The 19,076-nt window shown below is 44.3% G+C and overlaps 1 protein-coding gene across 2 annotated transcripts in view; it reads left to right on the forward strand.

Moving 5' to 3' along the window:
* LOC126259482 (methyl farnesoate epoxidase-like) overlaps window positions 1-19,076 on the forward strand; it is a 206,785-nt gene that overhangs the window by 109,773 nt on the left and 77,936 nt on the right. For both annotated transcript variants that reach the window (XM_049956320.1, XM_049956319.1), the window contains exon 4: window positions 17,774-17,961. In XM_049956320.1, coding sequence (XP_049812277.1) covers window positions 17,774-17,961 — 188 coding nt within the window. The remainder of the gene's footprint in view (window positions 1-17,773; window positions 17,962-19,076) is intronic.

The raw sequence follows: 19,076 nt of genomic DNA on the forward strand, positions 1-19,076 counted from the left end.
TGTTTCAGTCTTAGTCCAGCACACATTTTCACTCGTCGCCGCTGATTCCGCGTAAAGTCGGGATGCAGCTGATATCATAAGCACCTTCCCTTTCCTCCCCCCCCCCTCCCCCGCCCCACCGCCATATCAGCCAACCCCCTCGTCCTTCAGTTTATACAATATGCATCGCAGCTGTGGATTTCAAGTGGTACCTCTTTTTCAGGCATACACCACGTATTCATATAACTGTTTCGTACTGGCAATGAATCCACCACCTTCAGTACTGACGGACATTTCGTTTAACGTCTTGCGGGAACCTAAAATTAGCGGGCATGGAGGACATGGAGAGGGACTGCGGGTAGTTGGCGTCAGGTGGAAATGTGGATCAGTAAGGGAGCATGCCGAGATAGTCCACACATCTGCCATAAACACTGCGTCCGGATGGCGTAGTGGGTAATGCAACTGTTTAGGAAGCAGGAGATACCGGGTTTGAGTCCTGGTCCGTGTGCTGCCCCTGAGTAAAAATTCGCTTATATTTTATCAGCACAATATGTACGTAGCCTTAAAATACCCAAAGTGGTTGGATAATAAATCTATAAATTTTATTTGTTAAAAGGAATTCTGTTGTATGTTATAGAGCGCACGACAAAGAGGTGGGCTTGGCTGCCAATCGCGGTACAACAGCGACCGGGCGTCTAAAGAAAAAAGAATACAGAAGGCCAAAGAAGAGTTAATCATTTAAAACAACAATGATGTAAAAGAATAAGAATTTTAGTAGTATGTCCGAAGTAGGTCTGAAGTAGACACAGAGTTCGTCGTTTGTTCATGGTTAGGACACGAGTTCGTCGTTTGACGCTTAATCAATATTATATCTTGCAGTAGGAGAATTTATGATCTGACTTACGTATTTACATCGATACGTAAAGAAAGGAAAATTAGCAAGATAATATTGGATTCTATCCTGATTGGAAAGTTTGAAATTTGTCATCACTTACGTAAGGCTCATGTTTTCGTTAAATTCTGAAGAAGATAAGTCTGTTTTCACTTAAGGTGAGTGAACAACCATATACAGTTCGTTGTAAAAAAGGAAATAATTCTCGGTCGGAGATTGTTCTTATGTTGATTGAAATGGGAAGTTTTGAAGCTAGATGCTTCCAAATGGTTTATAAAGTAAGGACTGAGCTGTCCCAGAAAGTTGAACAGAGGTTCGGTGTAGCATCTGAAGTTAATTTCAGAATAAATTTTGTTTGGGTTGAAAAGTGACGCAGGTGATTTTTGTTGAATTTTCGTTGTCTTCGGGATAGTAGTTCTATATTGTAAAATACGCGAACCCATCAATTGATGAGAAAGTGACGACAAGCGTAAGTGAAGCCTCTGTCGTATACTGATTTATTTTGATGCTAGGTATCGGTATATGTATGGTATATTTGTTGGTGGTAGTGCCTACTATCCCCTGTGGAAAGTGTAAACGATTGTGTGATTAAATCCTGGTCATTTCACATAAAGAATTTATACTATTGTAATAGTTGTTCTTCCCATTTCATACTGAAATATGCAATTGCGAGTTCAATAACTGTGAGCACTTACGGTGATGACATTACTATTGGATAGTAAGTAAAGTGAACAATTACCGGACAGACTAAAAATAGTTTTTATTCTACATTGCAGGAAAAAGATATTTTAAAAAGGGTTAGTAACCGAGAATGTCCAACGCCTGAAGAGGTTGAGTCTTGTACATTATTTCATACAGGGACAAAAGTGGCGGTGGAGCTTAGTGATTTGTTTTTCTTTATTTTTGATTTATTATTCAATACCGGATTTTTTACGAATATTTTCCAGCAAAAGATTATATAACAACTGAAATTGTTGAAACATAAAAGACTGAAATATTCTGTAACGTTCCTTAAGGCCAATAAATTAACGTTCAGCGTTAAATTAAAATCAAAGTTCCACTGGTGTCCGAACTTATTGAGTAGTTATTTAATACTACTATATTCTTGTGTCAATGCAGAAATAATAATACAAATACTTCTGAAGAGAAATATTTAGTAACGTTTTTCTGTAAAGTGAAAAGAAAAGGCTGTGGCTAAGCCATGTCTCCACAGTATCCTTTCTTTCAGGAGTGCTAGTTCTGCAAGGTTCGCAGGAGAGCTTCTGTAAAGTTTGGAAGGTAGGAGACGAGATACTGGCAGAAGTAAAGCAGTGAGTACCGGGCGTGAGTCGTGCTTCGGTAGCTCAGATGGTAGAGCACTTGCCCGCGAAAGGCAAAGGTCCCGAGTTCGAGTCTCGGTCGGGCACACAGTTTTAATCTGCCAGGAAGTTTCAGAAAAGCATAAGATTAAATTTTGACAGTTACGATATAAAGTTTAAGCTGTCAGAGAAGTTAACTGCCTCTGGTAGAAAAGATATATTTTATCACATCGAAACAATACGCAAACAGTAGTCATTTGTCTATCAGATCAGTTGATCGCAAATAGGCGTTTTTGTGTCGTTAATTTTCTTTAACGTTGATTTAACAATCTGATGGAAATAACGATTTATTTTATTATCTAAAGAAATACCATTTTATATTAAACCTCTTCAAATACAGGGCACAGACATAGGATTGTTTTATCGTAACAAACTATATTGGCATTCATTTGAGCGGAAGTTATAACTAGGGCAGTAATTTGTGATTTTGTGATTTGCCGACTTGGAATTACTACGTTGTGAGTTTTTATTTGGGTGTTGAATTGAGGTGGAGCTGGACATCTTCTGAGAAGAAAAAAAAACTATTTATCCATTGTGTCGGTGTCAGATTAATTGTGTTGCATATAACATACGCGTACAGGTTGCCTACTCTTTTCAGCACTAACAGCCTAAATAAAACTGTGGTGTTACACTACTGAAGGAAGTTGTTGTTACCAAAGTATAGGCCCAACGAACATACATTAGTTTAGAGAATCCATCTATAAAGATTCTCTGTAGTGTACTCAGAAATTTTCTTATATATTGTGGATTGATTTACGATATTGATCTTGAGAGATCTCAACTGTACATCAATATATTTTAACACCGCTAATAGTTTCTACAGATTCCACAACTATAAAAGTAGATTGTATTATGTTCTGATTGCCTATTGACGCTATTCTTTGAAAATCTGTTTGATACGCTAGTCGGGTTGTGTCGTCAATTTATAGTGTTATACCCTGTCAGTATCTTCTCTTGATATCTTCACCGGAATCTTCAGATACGTCAGTCAGGCAACCACAGCTCAGAAGTGGTGTGCTGTTTTCCTCAGAATTGATGTTGTGCGATTATCTATTGCCATCCTCTTTGGGATCTTCTGTTGAACACTGGCCGGTAATATCGTTTCTTCAGGGGTGGCAGTTCATCCGGTAAATATTTTCACTCGTCGCTGGTAATTCCGCATACTGTCCTGACGCGGCTGATATCATAACTTTGCAATTCTTTCATCATTTTACAATTTCAGTGGGATATCTAAGTGGCTGGACAATTTTTATAGCAATATTACGCTGGACAGCGAGAGAGGATGGACGCAGTATATTTTTCGTTATTTGTGAACCCAACAAAGCACTCTCCCTGGAGAGGCCATGATGGCTTCTCTTTTCCCTTGTTGATCGTTGCCGTAGGGAGCTTGTGGGACCAGTCTGAATGATATGTAGTGGCCAAAATCGCCCCCCTTCTTAGTATCACAAGTTGTGGTACCAACCCTGAAGCTTAACTTCTCACTCCTTGACGAAATTCTGACCGTCTTCTGACGAATCACGAGCCATTTTCCGGTGTCCGGGAGGCTATTCATAACGGCATAGTGTTTCGCGGCAGTCCCGTTGCCTCTGATTGGCCGGGTAAGGGGAGCGTCAATTCTCGCGACCCAATGCTCCAAGATACCCTTTGGAGACGTGGAACCTCGGTCAGTGCTGTTCTGTTCCTGCTCGCTGGTGGAGGACTGAGGTCGCGATTTTGATTTCGGTAAGCATGTGTGTACTCAGTGAATGCCCACTTAGTTGGTAATAATGCACTTAGAGCATTAGGGATTCGTTAGTGACAGAGCGCTATTTTCTTTTCGTATCTCATAAATTTTGTTTCGTAAATTCGATAGTTCGTGAGTAATGTTGGATTTAGCGTCTGATCTTTGTCCATTACGAGCGCGAGGTCAGCTATGGATCATATCGGAGTAAAGGTTGTGGTCCTCAAAGTTGCAGTATCGCCTTCAGCATCTCTTGTTTAGTCTTTTTGTTGATATACGCGTGTGGATTTAAGTTTCTAGATTGTAACTTCGCGAACTAGACTCACGGTCCTTTCTGCTAGAACGCTTGGAGAGCGGTTGGTCTTGCATACTGCTAGTTCCAAAGCCGCTTCTTAGCCTTGCAGTAATTTTATTTTATTTTATTTTTCTTCCCTTAAATGAGTATTGCTATGACGGATATTCCCGTGAGTTACCTGGTTTCCGGTAGTAGACCACTTTGGCACTTCCTTATTCTGGTATTTATCCCTTGCTCTGTTTAGTCTACGGTAGTGGCGAGTGCATGATGGAAATTCCACTCCTTTGTACAAATGATTGCGCAGTATTTATTTACAACGATCAGAGCCCCTGTTCATCTTTCCGTCACACCTCTTTCTTCGCTATTGTGGAGAGGGAAGACTGCTGGATCAAGCTTTCCTTCCTCCCGCAAAATTATGTTCAATAGCATCTGTATGAGCGAAAATAACAACATTATTTTCTTTTTATTTATGCAAGTTCTCTTTTACGCCCTTTTTGTAATAAAGATGTCATACTAAAGTCTATCTGCATTCATCACTTCAATGAAACTTCACTCCGACATAAGAGCAGCTTGTAACCCCCGCCCCCTTAATCCTTATCATTAGCAAATTATCTATCAATAAATGCTTTGCTTTGTCGGTCTCCGTAAGGTCCTGCCGATCTCGCACTTCCCTTTGTTGGGGCTGAGTTTGTTCTCACAGAGCCGTTGCGACCATTGTACTTTCGGAACCGCTGATAACTAAATCAAAGTCTTCCCTTCCGATTAAGGGAAAAGTCATGGCTCACTGAGAGTCACGAACAAAATTCCGCTTGTTGTGGTGCAAATTGGTTGCCTTATCCTGAATAGGTGATAGAGAGTATGAATGAAGTACCTATGGCTATTCACTAAATTTATTTGTGGACAAGTCGTTTCCCAATTCCCATAGAAAAGTCCTTGAAACAAAGAAGGCACCGCTTTTAATTGTCCGCACACTTGCCATAAACACTGTGTCCAGATGGCGTAATGGTTAACGCAATCGCCTAATAAACGCAGTCGGCTCTCAGTCGTGTTGTGAAGTGGACGTGCGTGGGGTCCTGTGCGGCGTTCCGCGAGGGACGTTGTTTACTCGCGCTGGTATTGGTGTTGTACTGTCAACAAATCACCTCGAACGACGATGGCGCCACGATTAAATTTAATGTTCCATGCTCAGTACTCACGACCCAAGGCATACGAAGTACCGCGTTTCCTGCGTTAAGTAACGCACGTCGATCCACAGGAACTTCTCGGACTACATATTTCGTTCGTATCCAGTACAATTTACCTGAATTTTTTCGACGAAGCCGCGTGCGAAACGTTTATTCGTCGTTCCGTAAATGGATATCGTTTCCACCACTCGGACGCCAACATGGGTGTAGTGACTGTCGAGCATGCAGGAGTCGGCGTTCGGACTATACGAATCTTCGAGCTGCCACTTGAAGTTCCGGCCACGCTTGACGTGAACGTGATGCGGCCTGACGGGGAAGTAGTAAGTCACGTGGAAGGAAAGTAGCACACGTTTGAGACGTATCCTGTTCTGAACGGAGTGCGTCAGGTGCGAATCGAAATGCGCAAACATATCCCGTGGTACGTGACCATTGATGGCTGTCGAGCGATCGTCATTTATGACGGTCAACAGCGGGCTTGTTCACGGTGCGGGCAGGAAGGCCATGTTCGCTCCGAATGCCTGCAGACACGCCTGGTCCAGCTACCACATGCACACACGACTCCTACAGCGCAACCGACGACGCTGCCTATTACATACGTTGAAGCACTGGGGAACATGACGGTCGCGGACGTTGTTCCGTTATCGACCCCCGCGGGCCCGGTTTCCGAACCCACGAGGACGCAGCCTACTTCGGAGCCGCCGACGTGCTCTACAGCGGCGACCACGTCTGCACTCCAGCCGTGTGAGGAAGGAGAGAATCACCAAATCGATTTCGGCTCAGACACGGAGATGCAGGAGGTGCTAACTGTTTGTCGTGATCCACAGGATGCGGACACGCGTTCCCGCAAGCAGAAGTTGCCCAAATGACGAAATAAGAGGAGGCTGTTCGCAAGAAATGCTTCGCGTGATAGTGACACGTTGCAGGATGATGAGGAAAATCCCTCTGCGGCCCGGGCTGTGGACCTCATTCCAACAGTTCCTGGTTCGTCGAAGGACAAAGACAAGCTGACGATACTCAAACCACCGACGAGCTCCATGGCGATTTCGCAGCTAAGACACCAGATGAACGTCATCCGTCGCTAACGTAGCAGACCTCCAGCCTGGTCATTTGGCGTCCGAGATGGAGACGGATAGAATAATGGCAGACTCGAGCGACAAACTGATACCCGCGGTCGGCGAATCTTGGGACGGACATATTGTCTCTGCCGATCAGGAACATGTATGGTGCGGTTACCAGGGACGGTCAAACGGGCGACGTTATCGTGCTATCCAATGACACAGGTGTATCGGATAGGTACAGTCAATGTCAACGGCATTAGTTCCACGATCAGAATCAAGCTTTTAAATGACATGATTCGGACAGCGAACTTTGTGTTTCTTCAAGAGGTAAGGCCTGATCTGCGTCTGGATGTTTATGGATACACGTGTTACGTCAACACAACTACGAACGGTGTCGATGGTACGGCCATACTACTACGCGATGGCATAGAACCAATGAATCTTCAATATTTGCCATCAGCACGAGGCATTGCGCTCATCTTTGGCGCAGTCCACCTTGTGAATCTGTATGCCCCGTCTGGTACTGCGAAGCGTCGAGCGCGAACACTCTATTACTGTACTAAGGTAGCTCCGCTGTTCCAAGGCTCTACAGAGCACTTAATGTTGGGCGGGGACTTCAACAGCATCTTACGCCCTAAGAGTCAGATCCCTCACCATGTCCCGTGTCCAGCCCTTCATGCTATGGTCTGGGTATATGGTCACTACTCCACCGTGACAGACACGGATATACAACTTCACCAGCCACTCGGCCAGCAGCTTGGACAGGATTTACGTTTCCCGATGTCTTCAGGCAGCGGCTGTCGGTCCCGAGCTTTGGCCCACTTCTTTCACCGACCACCAGGCCTTCATCTGCGCCGTGGCTCTGCCACAACAACAGACGACCCACTGTAAGGACCTTGGACTCTTAAAGTCAACTTTTTGCGGGAAGAGGCTTGCCATATAGCCGTCACTGATACCTGGCACCAATGTGAGCGACGACGTCATACCTATGATTCTGTGACACGATGATGGACACAATGCGCCAAACCAGCTATTCGCCGCAGACTCATGGCCTATGGATGAGACAGGGTGCTTTGGCCCCAATTTACCTCTGGGTTTTACTATACGACCTTGCAAGAACTAGCGTCGCAACAAACTTCGCCAAAGCGCCAAACGGATGTCCACTGGACACAGGCACGGCTTCTGCAGATCAATGCTGACAGATTGGACAGCACGCGAGTTCTAACGAGACTGCAAGATTCCATCCCAGAGGAACGTGCCTCTCTCTATCACATCGTCAGAGAACGGAGACACCTTAAGAGACGACTCATCACGGCAGTTGTGGACGGGCAACGGGCAACGCGCAGAGACAGACGTCATCTCCAGTGCCCTTACAGATTATTATCGCACTCTCTATCTAGCAGGTCAACGGCTAGAAAAAGACGTTGCGGACGTCCTGCACGGCCTGCCACTTTCGCGTAGGGCACAAGACGACTTCACATTCTTGGAGGCCGTCACGTGGGAAATAGAGTCAGAGCCTTGTCGTGGGGCGAAAGAAACTAATCCCCTGGACCTGATGGTCTTCCGCTTGAATTTTATAGCACCTTTCCTGACATGATGGGGAAGTTTGGCAGCACATGTGCTGCGTACTCTTTGATCCAGACTTTCCCGCCCCCCCCCCCTTCCAGAACTTTTGGAGGGAATGATCACACCAGTGCCAAAACCAAGCGGAGGTGTGCAGACCGCAAGACTTCTGGCGGTTGACATTAGTGAATTCGGATTACAAGCTGTTCGCCAGGATACTTCCTGTTCGTCTCCTCGCTACTGTCAAAGATGCCATTCAAGCCGACCAAACATGTCTGGAAGGTGGTAGTAAGATACACACAGCGTTAAGCTCTTACAGAGACGTGGTGGCGCTCATATCGGCGTGCCACTTAGAAGGCGACCTCGTGGCAGCTCACCTAGACCACGCGTTTGACCGAGCTGAGCACCATTTCTTGCAGGCTGTCTTAAAGAAGATATGCCTGTCCCCAATATCGGCGGGTGTGGCTCACCGTCTCATCCACGGATCCCTTCCACAGTCCTGGTGAATGGCTGCCGCTCGTCATCATTCACTAATGAGCGCTCAGTGCGACAAGGATGCCCTCTGTCAGACTTTCTCTTCGCCGTCGCCCTCTAGCCAGCAATATATAGTCTACGGTGGCGTTTGGGCGGCATTCACCTCCGCAATCTGCATTTTAAATGCTGTGCTTACTTGGACGATGTAGTTTTCTAGGCGAGGTCGGCATGAGATATATGTACGGCAATCGCATGGCTTCAGCGATACGGCGAGGTGGTCGGGAGCCGTATCAAGCTGCAGAAGTCGCAGGGAACTCAATATGAGTACGCCAGTGCCCTTTATCAAGGTCCCAGCCTTGAAATGTTTGGGAGTGACCTTCCATGGGAACGTGCAGCGTACAGCAACAGCTACGTATCGCAGACTACTTAATGTGATCCGCACGCAGGTTCGCCTCCACACCTTTCGAACTCTTGACTTGATCATGCGTGTAGATTTTGTCAGTGTCTACATCGCTCCGAAACTCACTACACACACGTCCTCCCAATGGCCGCTACGGTAGCTGCCAAGTTCCAGACGGCCTTAGCTCATTTCGTCAGCTGTGGTAGGGTGTTCATACCCGCTGCCAGACACTATTGTTGTTCACACATGCAGGCGGCATTGGAATGATAAACGTGCACAATAGGGCTCGCGCTTCTGCGGACGATGCATCGCCTACGTACTTCGGACAAGGACACTCTCATTGGTTCGCTGATTGAGCAGGTGGTGTCTCAGTCCCTCCGGCCACCGATTCGTGTTGGACATATCACACCGGCACTGTGCCACATTCGCACCTATCTGGTCAACATGAGTTATGTGTTGAATGTCCTACGAATCAATCGAACTTCTAGAATCAAGGACTTCTGCCGCTACTTTGGACGGACACTTCCTGCTACTGTGATTGAATGCCGACATCCTGCGGTTGGCTGGAAGCAGGTGTGAAGTAACAAACATTCGCCTTTCCTTCCCACCGCGGTGATGGAGCTGTAGTATGTGATAACGTTTATACACAAGACATCTTGCCGAGGACCCTTGCTGCCCCAGTCGAGCCGCTGTAAACACCGACATGCACCGTTTCGTTAGTGAAACGGCTGCCGACTGCTAGCTCCTCAAACGGCCCATGCTGGCATTGTTGCTACCGAACTGATCCATCCCGACGTCAGTTATTATCCTGCTACTCGTCATAACGCCACGGTGTGGTTTAAGCGTATGGCATGGTCATACTTTTTTAGTGAGGGCGTTGCAGGGTTGTTAGATTTTTTGCACTATTTAACGAACAACTACACAGTTTTACGGCGCAAGGCGTCGTATGTTTCGCTCTTTGCGCATTACTTGGGGTCATTGTTTACGCGAGTCCAGACCATTGGGGTATACCGGGTGCAAGAAGAGATTGATGATAAAGCACATGATGGACTGATGAGATACATCGACGGTAATTACAGTGTGTTTCACCCTCACTAAACGAAAAGACGACCTGGACATCCCATTGTCTGGCTGCTGTGGATATCCCCGGGAGAAGATAGAAAAAAAGAAAACATAACAACAAAAAATGAAACAAATAAAATATAATAAAAGTATTGTACCCTTTCCTTTAGCCTTTACTTTTCATAACAAAACGATCAAACGCGTAATTAATTTCTGTTCATGGTTGGAGCCTGAAGTGGTGAAAAACAACCGTCCTAGTTAGCTTCTAGGAGGGAAGTGGCGATGGCATCACTCATTTACTGTATACAGAATCATATATTATTCTAGTTTTCGTTTCCTTTAGCCCTGGTAGTATTGCGTCTCTCACCTGCTGCTTTCCCTTAATAATTAGTGCTATTGAGCTATTTAAATTAAAAATAGTGATTCGTAGTTAGTATTGCAATCATTAATTAATTAATAATAATTATTTAATTAATACTAGTAATTATACATCTCTTCATCGTATGTATGGCTTCTATCCTAGATACCTTCAGCAGTGAAATATGGAGAGTGGCGTGAAGATCATACCTGTCGTGCCTTAACTGCAGTACGAAGTGGTGATATGGGCATCAATGCGGCCGCCAGAACTTATAGCGTGCCGCGAGCAAATTTATAAAGACGGTCAGCAGGGAAAACCTATTTGACTGCAGAGAGAAAACAAGTTATTGGAAATACCCCCCTGACCTGCACGTGGCAGCGGAGGAGAAACTAGGTGCTTGCCCACAAAAGTAAAAGGGCTGTTGGGTCAATAGCCACTGGCGAAAGAGGGAACTCTACTTATGCAGTTTGCTGCACAAGTGTAGCTGACTTCTATGTCCCACTTTTAATTGTTCGCAAACTTTCACGTTCAGTAGAAGAGTTAGAAGATAGAGCTCCACCATGAACCACTTTTGCCTACAATCCAGAAAGTGGTTATATATCAATAACGATATATTTTTGTGGTGGTTAAGGCATTTCATCAATACCGTTCATCTCACAAGGAAGAGAGAAGGTCAGTATTGCTTCTACTTGGTGGCCATTCAACTCACTCTCGATGCCTTTGATACCGATCGAAAAAGTGAAATCAACCTATTATCACTGCCAGGCCATACTATCCACAAGCTAAAAAAATTGGTCGTTTCGTTTTTTAAGCCTGTGAGTAGTTACTACATTGCAGAGATGGAGAAGTTTCTCAGAAAAAAACGTAGCTCTTCAATAAAGGATATGGACAGGCTGCAATAATAGGGACTGCAGTGAATGACTTTTCAAAATGTAAATACGAACGCTTTTGCAAGACTGCCATTTGGAGTCGTGATGCAGTCTGAAATGGATGATGTCATTTCAATAGATGCACATGTCAATGAGCTAAATCTGGAACCACTTAGGCCTCGACCCAATAGTGTCGACTCATCATCTGGGGTCAAGATAGGCCGGAATCTCTTCCAGTGGGTGCAGCAACATTAGCATTATAAGTTTTCATGAATGAAATCTCCCACACTGGACAAATTCGCTCGAGGAATAAGTTTGAATAATGCTCAGGAAACCATAGTTATCACGAGCAGTCCATACAAACAGAGACTGGAAGAAGCGGAAAACAAAAAAGGGTAGAAAGAAAACAACGAATAGATGTAAAAAGGAAGTGAGCTAGAGTTCAACTCTCGTTTCCATCAGAAGTTTCAGAGAAGTCTGAGTCTGGATCCTGGAAGGAATCATGGTTTTAACGCATCTGTTGCAGTGACATAAAACAAGAGATGATTCAGTGTTTGTTATGTAAAGAGTGGGCTGATGGAAATCGTGCTGGCGTTAGGCAAAGGGCAAAAATGTTCTGTTGTGGAAACTGTAACTAAAGTCTGTGTGAAGAAAGTCAAGAAGTGTAGGCCTATCAAAGTTTCGTTTTGTCTAATCCTAGGTCTAAGCAACGGTTTTTATTATAACTTTTCAAACAGTTTGTAATAACCAGCCAAATGTTTGTTTTCACTTTTTTCTCTTGAAAGGGGAGGTTTCTACTTTTATATTTGTTTTCACTTTTTATCCACAAGCTACAAAAATTGGTCGTTTCGTTTTTTAAGCCTGTGAGTAGTTAATACATTGCAGAGATGGAGAAGTTTCTCAGAAAAAACGTAGCTCTTCAATAAAGGATATGGACAGGCTGCAATAATAGGGACTGCAGTGAATGAATTTTCAAAATGTAAATACGAACGCTTTTTCAAGACTGCCATTTGGAGCCGTGATGCAGTCTGAAATGGATGATGTCATTGCAAGACAAGCACATGTCAATGAGCTAAATCTGGAACCACTTAGGCCTCGACCTAATAGGGTCGACTCATCATCTGGGGCTAATATAGGCCGGAATCTCTTGGACAAAAATGTTCTGTTGTGGAAACTGTAACTAAAGTCTGTGTGAAGAAAGTCAAGAAGTGTAGGCCTATCAAAGTTTCGTTTTGTCTAATCCTAGGTCTAAGCAACGGTTTTTATTATAACTTTTCAAACAGTTTGTAATAACCAGCCAAATGTTTGTTTTCACTTTTTTCTCTTGAAAGGGGAGGTTTCTACTTTTGGCTTCCATGGGTTCCAATACTTGTGATTTACTTTCAGGTCCAGAAAAAAACCTTCTAAAAATTAAAAATATCAAAAGCATTAATGTTTATTTGGATGTATGTAGTGTTTAGTAGCTATTACAGTATATATTATTAATGGAAAATGCCTGGCCTGATGAAGGAAACCAATGCCCTCGATTGGACCGATGACACACTTTTTATTTCTAAAATATTTTATTAACAGTGAATATTTACTTCTGTGTGCACCATAGTGAAATACAAAATATAATGCTCAAGTTACACTGAAAATAAAATATCTATTACAAGATCAGAGGATTTATTACACATTTTATTACACAATTCCAATACGTTGTCACTCCTTGGATACGATTTCAACTACAAAGGCTGGACTAAGTTAGAGTTCCAGATACAACATTCATATGTAATCACAATCACTCTTAATAGCCACCTTATGGTTTACACCCTAACCTGTTACTGGACGAATACACACAGACTCTATGTGGATTGTATGCTCGCTGCGTACTCTCCAAACTGATGGCTTCGAACTTCCACTTCCAGGTTACGATCAGTGCAGTATGCTACGCAAATAGGCGTTATTCATAGAAAAGGGTTACAATTCACACAGCAAGTTCACAGTTCGCACATTCATCTTTGCTGTTTGTCCGTAAACATTTTCTGACCACATTCTTTTTAAGTTAAAGATCACCCAAAATTAACACACCTCTTCAGAGCTCTGTGCTAACACGACCAACCGTCATGATGTTCCATCCCTGCATCCTCCCTGACTCCAGCACGGACTGCCTCTCGCCATACAAAATGCACGCGAAGACGCTCTCTTCCTATTGGCTTGGACCGATCATAGCCATTCAGTTTACTCTTCTGATTCTCACTATCCCAGGACTTCTACCTTGCACCAATCACATTATCAACATTTCTTTAAATCAATTTATTAAATAATTACCTTTGCAAAATTAATTCCTTCGTTATCATAGCTGAACTACCGCTGTTAGCTATTGACACACGAAAATACTATACAGAGTTTTGTTCTGTTTGGTCTATGGCATGTACTGCATTTAATTTTACAACCGTGTACATAATATTTCATTGTCTGTACGGCAGTGACAAACCTCGGCCGGAGCCGCAGACTGCTGGCAAACGACTGGCTTTGCTGGAAAATGTCACACCGGGGAGACGTGGACTATCTAGGTTCACTCCTAGACTCTCAGACGTCGGTTTCGTTGACCAATTTGATGGCTCCTTTGGAAGGTTTCCTACATTAATCTCGTCGAATGTTGGTCCTGGATTATATTTTATCGAAACAACCAAAAAATATGTACTTTTCTAAAGACTTTTATTCTGTGCTCTACCAAATCATGTTTTATTTTGTCAATTAACTGTTCAAAATAGAAAATAGAAAGTAACGCCATAAATCCATTAAAAAGATCTGACATTAAATTCTGGAGGCAAAAAATATGCTATAGTCAGCAGCAGTTTCGTGTAAGTGCTTTTTTAATTTACTGCAGATTTATCTTTTATTTTGAGGAGTATTAATCAGTGACATTTTTAGATGGCTTGTGTGTTGATATCAAACTGGTTTTCCTCAATTGAACTGATTCTTTTTTCTATTTCAGATTTTTAATTGTTAGTAATAAATAATAATAAGGTCGTGTGGCGAGGCCCTCCCGTCGGGTAGACCGTTCGCCTGGTGTCACTTCGGCGACTTGCGCGTCGATGGGGATGAAATGATGATTAGGACAACACAACACCCAGTCCCTGAGCGGAGAAAATCTCCGACTCAGGCGGGAATCGAACCCGGGCCCTTAGGATTGACAGTCCGTCACGCTGACCACACATTTTTAGTGTCAGCATATCATTGTTGGTATGCAAATAAAAATAACTTTTGTGAACACTTTCTATCTTTATTTCCTAACTCGTTTGATAAACTGGATTAACTTACATGAGTCTGTAATTGCAGGTTGTTAAAAAAATATAATCTGCCTTCAGCAAATGACGACTGAGTAACTATCAGACGTCGTAGATAATGTATTTTGTGTATCTCAAGTCAGACATACTTACTGGTACATGATGTGTTCTTCGCACTGAATCAGGTAATGAGAATGGCAATTTTATAATCTGAGCCCCTCTTGCTAAAATATCTGCGGACCGCTATGAATGCACACTAGCCAATCTACAGTTTTTCACTACCGTCTAAATAAGGGATCGGCACTCAGAATTAGTCTATACTTCTGGTGGAGCTCGGCGGAGGCTCACGCTTGCTGATATTTGTTTAGACTTATTTTAAATTCTCTACATAGGTATGAGCTAATCATGTACATCAATTTTGCTCAAACTGCCGCTCTGACATTATAAAAAAAATTGTTTTATCTCCGTCTCGTGAACCATACGTATTAGATCAGAAACGAAGATTAGGATATTTAAAACTGATATAGAAAGAATACCAATGAGTGGAGTAGAAACAAGGGAAATAACTGGTACAATTAGGAGGAACATTTGGTCAATGGAGATGGGATTTCGGAGATATTGCTGTAGCTTGGCACTACGATATAAAATTAAAAACGAAGGCATTGATAAGAGAATTAACCAGAGCACCACAGTAATGAATATAATCAAAGTAAATAGTTTGAAATCCTTTAGCCACGTATGCGGCTTTGGTGAGGACAGAAGCCCTAAGAAGATTATGGAAGGGATTTCGACTTACAGAAGGAGATTAGGATGTCTGAAAACATCATGTGAAGAGGGAGTCAAAGAGTTATTTGAGAGGAAATATTAGGAACACAGGAGGCTTTGGACGCTAGGATGCGAGAAACATCTACAGTGCTGTATTAAATTGCAGTTTAAAAAGGTATTCTATTTGTTAAAAATCGCGTATCAACAAAAGTTCTTGACTGATTGCTTTGAAATTTTCACACAAAACTGCATTCTAATACCGGCTTGTGATACACTGGTTGCAGATGTGTTCAAGGAAAAGAAGGAGGTGGGGGAAGGGGATGAGATCATAGAGGATGCATCTGGTGGACGGAAGGTGGATATGAAAGGAGAGGTGGAGAGCCTTATAGAATCTGGGAACAGTGGAAATCCAAGCATAACTGGCATAGGAAAAGTTGTGGTGGATACAGGATTTGGAGGTGTGAAGGATGGTGGAAGGATGCAGTCCCCATGTCCGGCTGGACAGGAGTTTCAGGAGGCAGAGTCCATTGTGGGCTTTGTGTTGTATCATAAGGAGATGGAGAGTCCAGGTGAAGTGGCGGTCAAGAGTGAGGCCTAGGTATTTCAGGGTGAGAGTGAGGTGAATAGGACACCCATAAATGGTTAGGTAGAAATCATGGAGACAGAAGGAGCGAGTGGTGTGGCCTATGATGATAACCAGGGTCTGAACCACTGGTTGCACCTAGTTGTGAACTGGTCAATGTGGGTTTGGAGCGTACATTGGGACTGTTGAAGGACAGGATAAAGAGCCAGAAAGGTGGTGTCATCAGCAAATTGGAGAAGATGAATAGGTGGGGGGGAGGGGGGCGGGGGGCAGTTGGGCATATCAGCAGTCTACAGGAAATAGAGGAGAGGGGAAGGGATGGAGCCTTGGGGCACATCAGCAGTAGAATAGAAAGTACGGGAGTTGGAATTGAGAATAGTGACATAGGAGGGACGATGGGAGAGGAAGGAAGCAACGAGACAAAATTGATAGGGAGAGCATATGTCTGGAGTTTGAAGAGGGGCGTGGGATGCCAAACACAGTCGCAGGCACTCTGGAGTTGAGGGTAACAAAGATAGCGGAGTGATGGGAGTTAAGTTGGAGGGAAAGAAGACTGGTAAGGTTAAGAATCTGGTCGTCAGCTGAGAAGGAGGGCCAGAAGCCACACTGGGTAAGGGGAAGGAGGTGGTGCAGGTTAAGGTGGATATGAATACAGTGGGAGAGGATGGATTCGAAGACCTTACTGAACATGGAGGTGAGGCAGATGAGATGATAAGAAGAGGTGTCAGAGGGTGTTTGTTGCATTTAGGGAACAGCAGGACATGGTAAATCTTCCACAGGTAGGGGTAGATGCCAGTGGAGAGGAGGATGTTGTACAGGGTATCAAGGGTAGCCAGGAAGGGTGGGGGTATTCCTTGAGGTGACAGCAGGTGACACTGTCGTGACCAGGGGTAGTGTTGCGTTTGGAGTGGAGGATGAGTGTGATGCCATGTGCAATGATGGGTGTGTTTATGTCTGAGGAAGGTAACTGATCCAAGTGCCAGAAACTGGAAGCGAGCAGTGGGACAGAAGTATCAGTGCATTCAAGGATGGTGGGGAAGAGGGAGTAATCAAATGAGGATCGTCAGGAATGGAGAAGATCTCGGTTAGGTGGGAAGCAGAATGGTTAGCCATACTGAGATTGTCAGGGAAGGGGCAGTTGTCATGGAGAAGAGGATAATGCAGAGTGGGATGGCTACCAGTAAGGCGGAGGAAGGCTGACCAGTACTTCCAGGAGTTGAGAGGGAGGGTGGAGTTGAGGCTTGTACATGTCTGGCGCCAATGCCGGCGTTTCTTTGCTTTAAGGAGGTTCTGGATGTGTCGTTGTAATTTCCAGTGGCGGAGGAGTGTATCCCAGTCACAGGTGCGGAGAAAAGAGCGGTAGAGCCTCCGGGACTCACGAAGAAGGAGGATGGCCCATGGGGAAAGTGTAGTGTGGTGAGGGTAGATGAGTTTGGTAGGAGCGTGAGCCTACACAGCGTCAGCGATGGTCTTCTGGAGGAAGGAAGAGGCATGGGTGATGTCAGCAGGATGGTGAAAGGAAAGGGGGTGCCTTTCAGTCTGTGAGGCAATGGAGTCCTGGTAGGTATCTCAGTCGGTGCAGTGGTAGTCATGGTTGGACTTTGGGGGGCAAGGGTGGGGGGCGCGTGGAGGGCCGCAGGTGGAGGAGATGGTGAGAAGGATGAGGAGGTGGTCACTACCAACGGGATTGAGGATATCCACGGCGATACTTTCTCTTTTCTTTGTTTTCCATATAAGCAGACTCAGCAACCACAAAGCATGGCTGGGTACAGCTAGTTCTTCAACGTGTTAAGTACACTCCCTAACTCTACCAATGACGTTTTACATTGGAACATAAAAGGAGCACACGTTCTCCTCAGCGCTACAAACAAAACGTGAAAACAGTACTGCTATGAACGCTGAGTACAAGGTGAGCTGAGGTTTGGTCGTCGAACTGTGCAGGATACCGCTTCCCGCGCGGCGACCAGCGCCTGCAGACGCTGCTCAATCTAATAGACACTCGTTCGCGCGCCTTCGACATGGCTGGAGGCAAACTCAGCGCCATGCCGTGGCTGCGATTCATCCAGCCCGAGGCAACAGGATACAACGCACTCATCAAGTTCAACGAGATGGCGCGCGCATATTTTATGGTAAGCACTACAAGTCAAGGCTCACTAAATTTAAGTACACATATGCACTATTGGTTTCAGCAGAAAAATTTCTCAGCCTGACAGCAAAAGATAGTATTTCTAAGTTAAAAATAACTTATTATTCGAGGTAGTTCCTTTTGAGGTCTCTACACTTTGTCGCTCAGTGTTCCAATCAGTATATACCGACATAATCACCATTTCTGTCGATGCATTTTGTTTTTAGACGCTGTGACAGTTTTTGTATGCCCATGTCGTACCAGCTCGCCGCCATGCTGTTCAGAAAGCTATGAACCTCTTCTTTCACCTCATTGTCGGAGCTGAGTCGGTGGGACCACAATTAACGCTGGCAGGTACTGTGAGCCTCTGAAAAAACTCAAACGGGCAATCCGGAACCGGAGAAGAGAAATGTTGAGCAAGGGCGTACACATTCTCCATGACAACGCTCGCCCAAACATCGCTCGGCAAACCGTTGCTCTCCTGCAACAGTTTCAGCGGATCATAATCACCCACCCACCCTACAGTCCTGACTTGGCGCCCAGTGACTATCACTTGTTCCCTAGGTTAAAAGAACATTTGGCCGGAAAGCGATTCATAACTTTCTGAACAGCATGGCGGCGAGCTGGTATGACATGAACGTACAAAAACTGCCACAGCGTCTACAAAAATGTATCGACAGAAATGGTTATTATGTCTGAAATAGCTAAATGTTCAAGCTGCAAACTGATGTAAACCATTGTAGAAATAAACAGGTCTATGCACTTATAAAAAATAGGAGACCCTACTTTTGGGATTACCCTCGTATGAGGCACTAGAGAATGTAATCTGAGTAGAAAGAAACTACTGGCACTTACAATCGGTCAGTTTTCCCAGTGTCGAAATACCTTTGTATACGAGATCACTGACGTCGAGCTTTTTTCTGTAAGCCTGCTACATTTTGTACCAAGAGAGAAAACCCACTGTTGCCAGCTTTCAACAGGAAGCACACAGGCTATCTGCAGTACAAAAGTTGCTTATTTTTTGAGAAAATTTTCATGTGCTAGCAGTGCTTCACAAATATACAAGGGTGTAACCGGTATAAGTACAGATACTTAGATATTTCTACTGGTGACTGAGTG

This window comes from Schistocerca nitens, chromosome 5 (genome assembly GCF_023898315.1).
Source record: "Schistocerca nitens isolate TAMUIC-IGC-003100 chromosome 5, iqSchNite1.1, whole genome shotgun sequence".
Lineage (NCBI taxonomy): Eukaryota > Metazoa > Arthropoda > Insecta > Orthoptera > Acrididae > Schistocerca > Schistocerca nitens.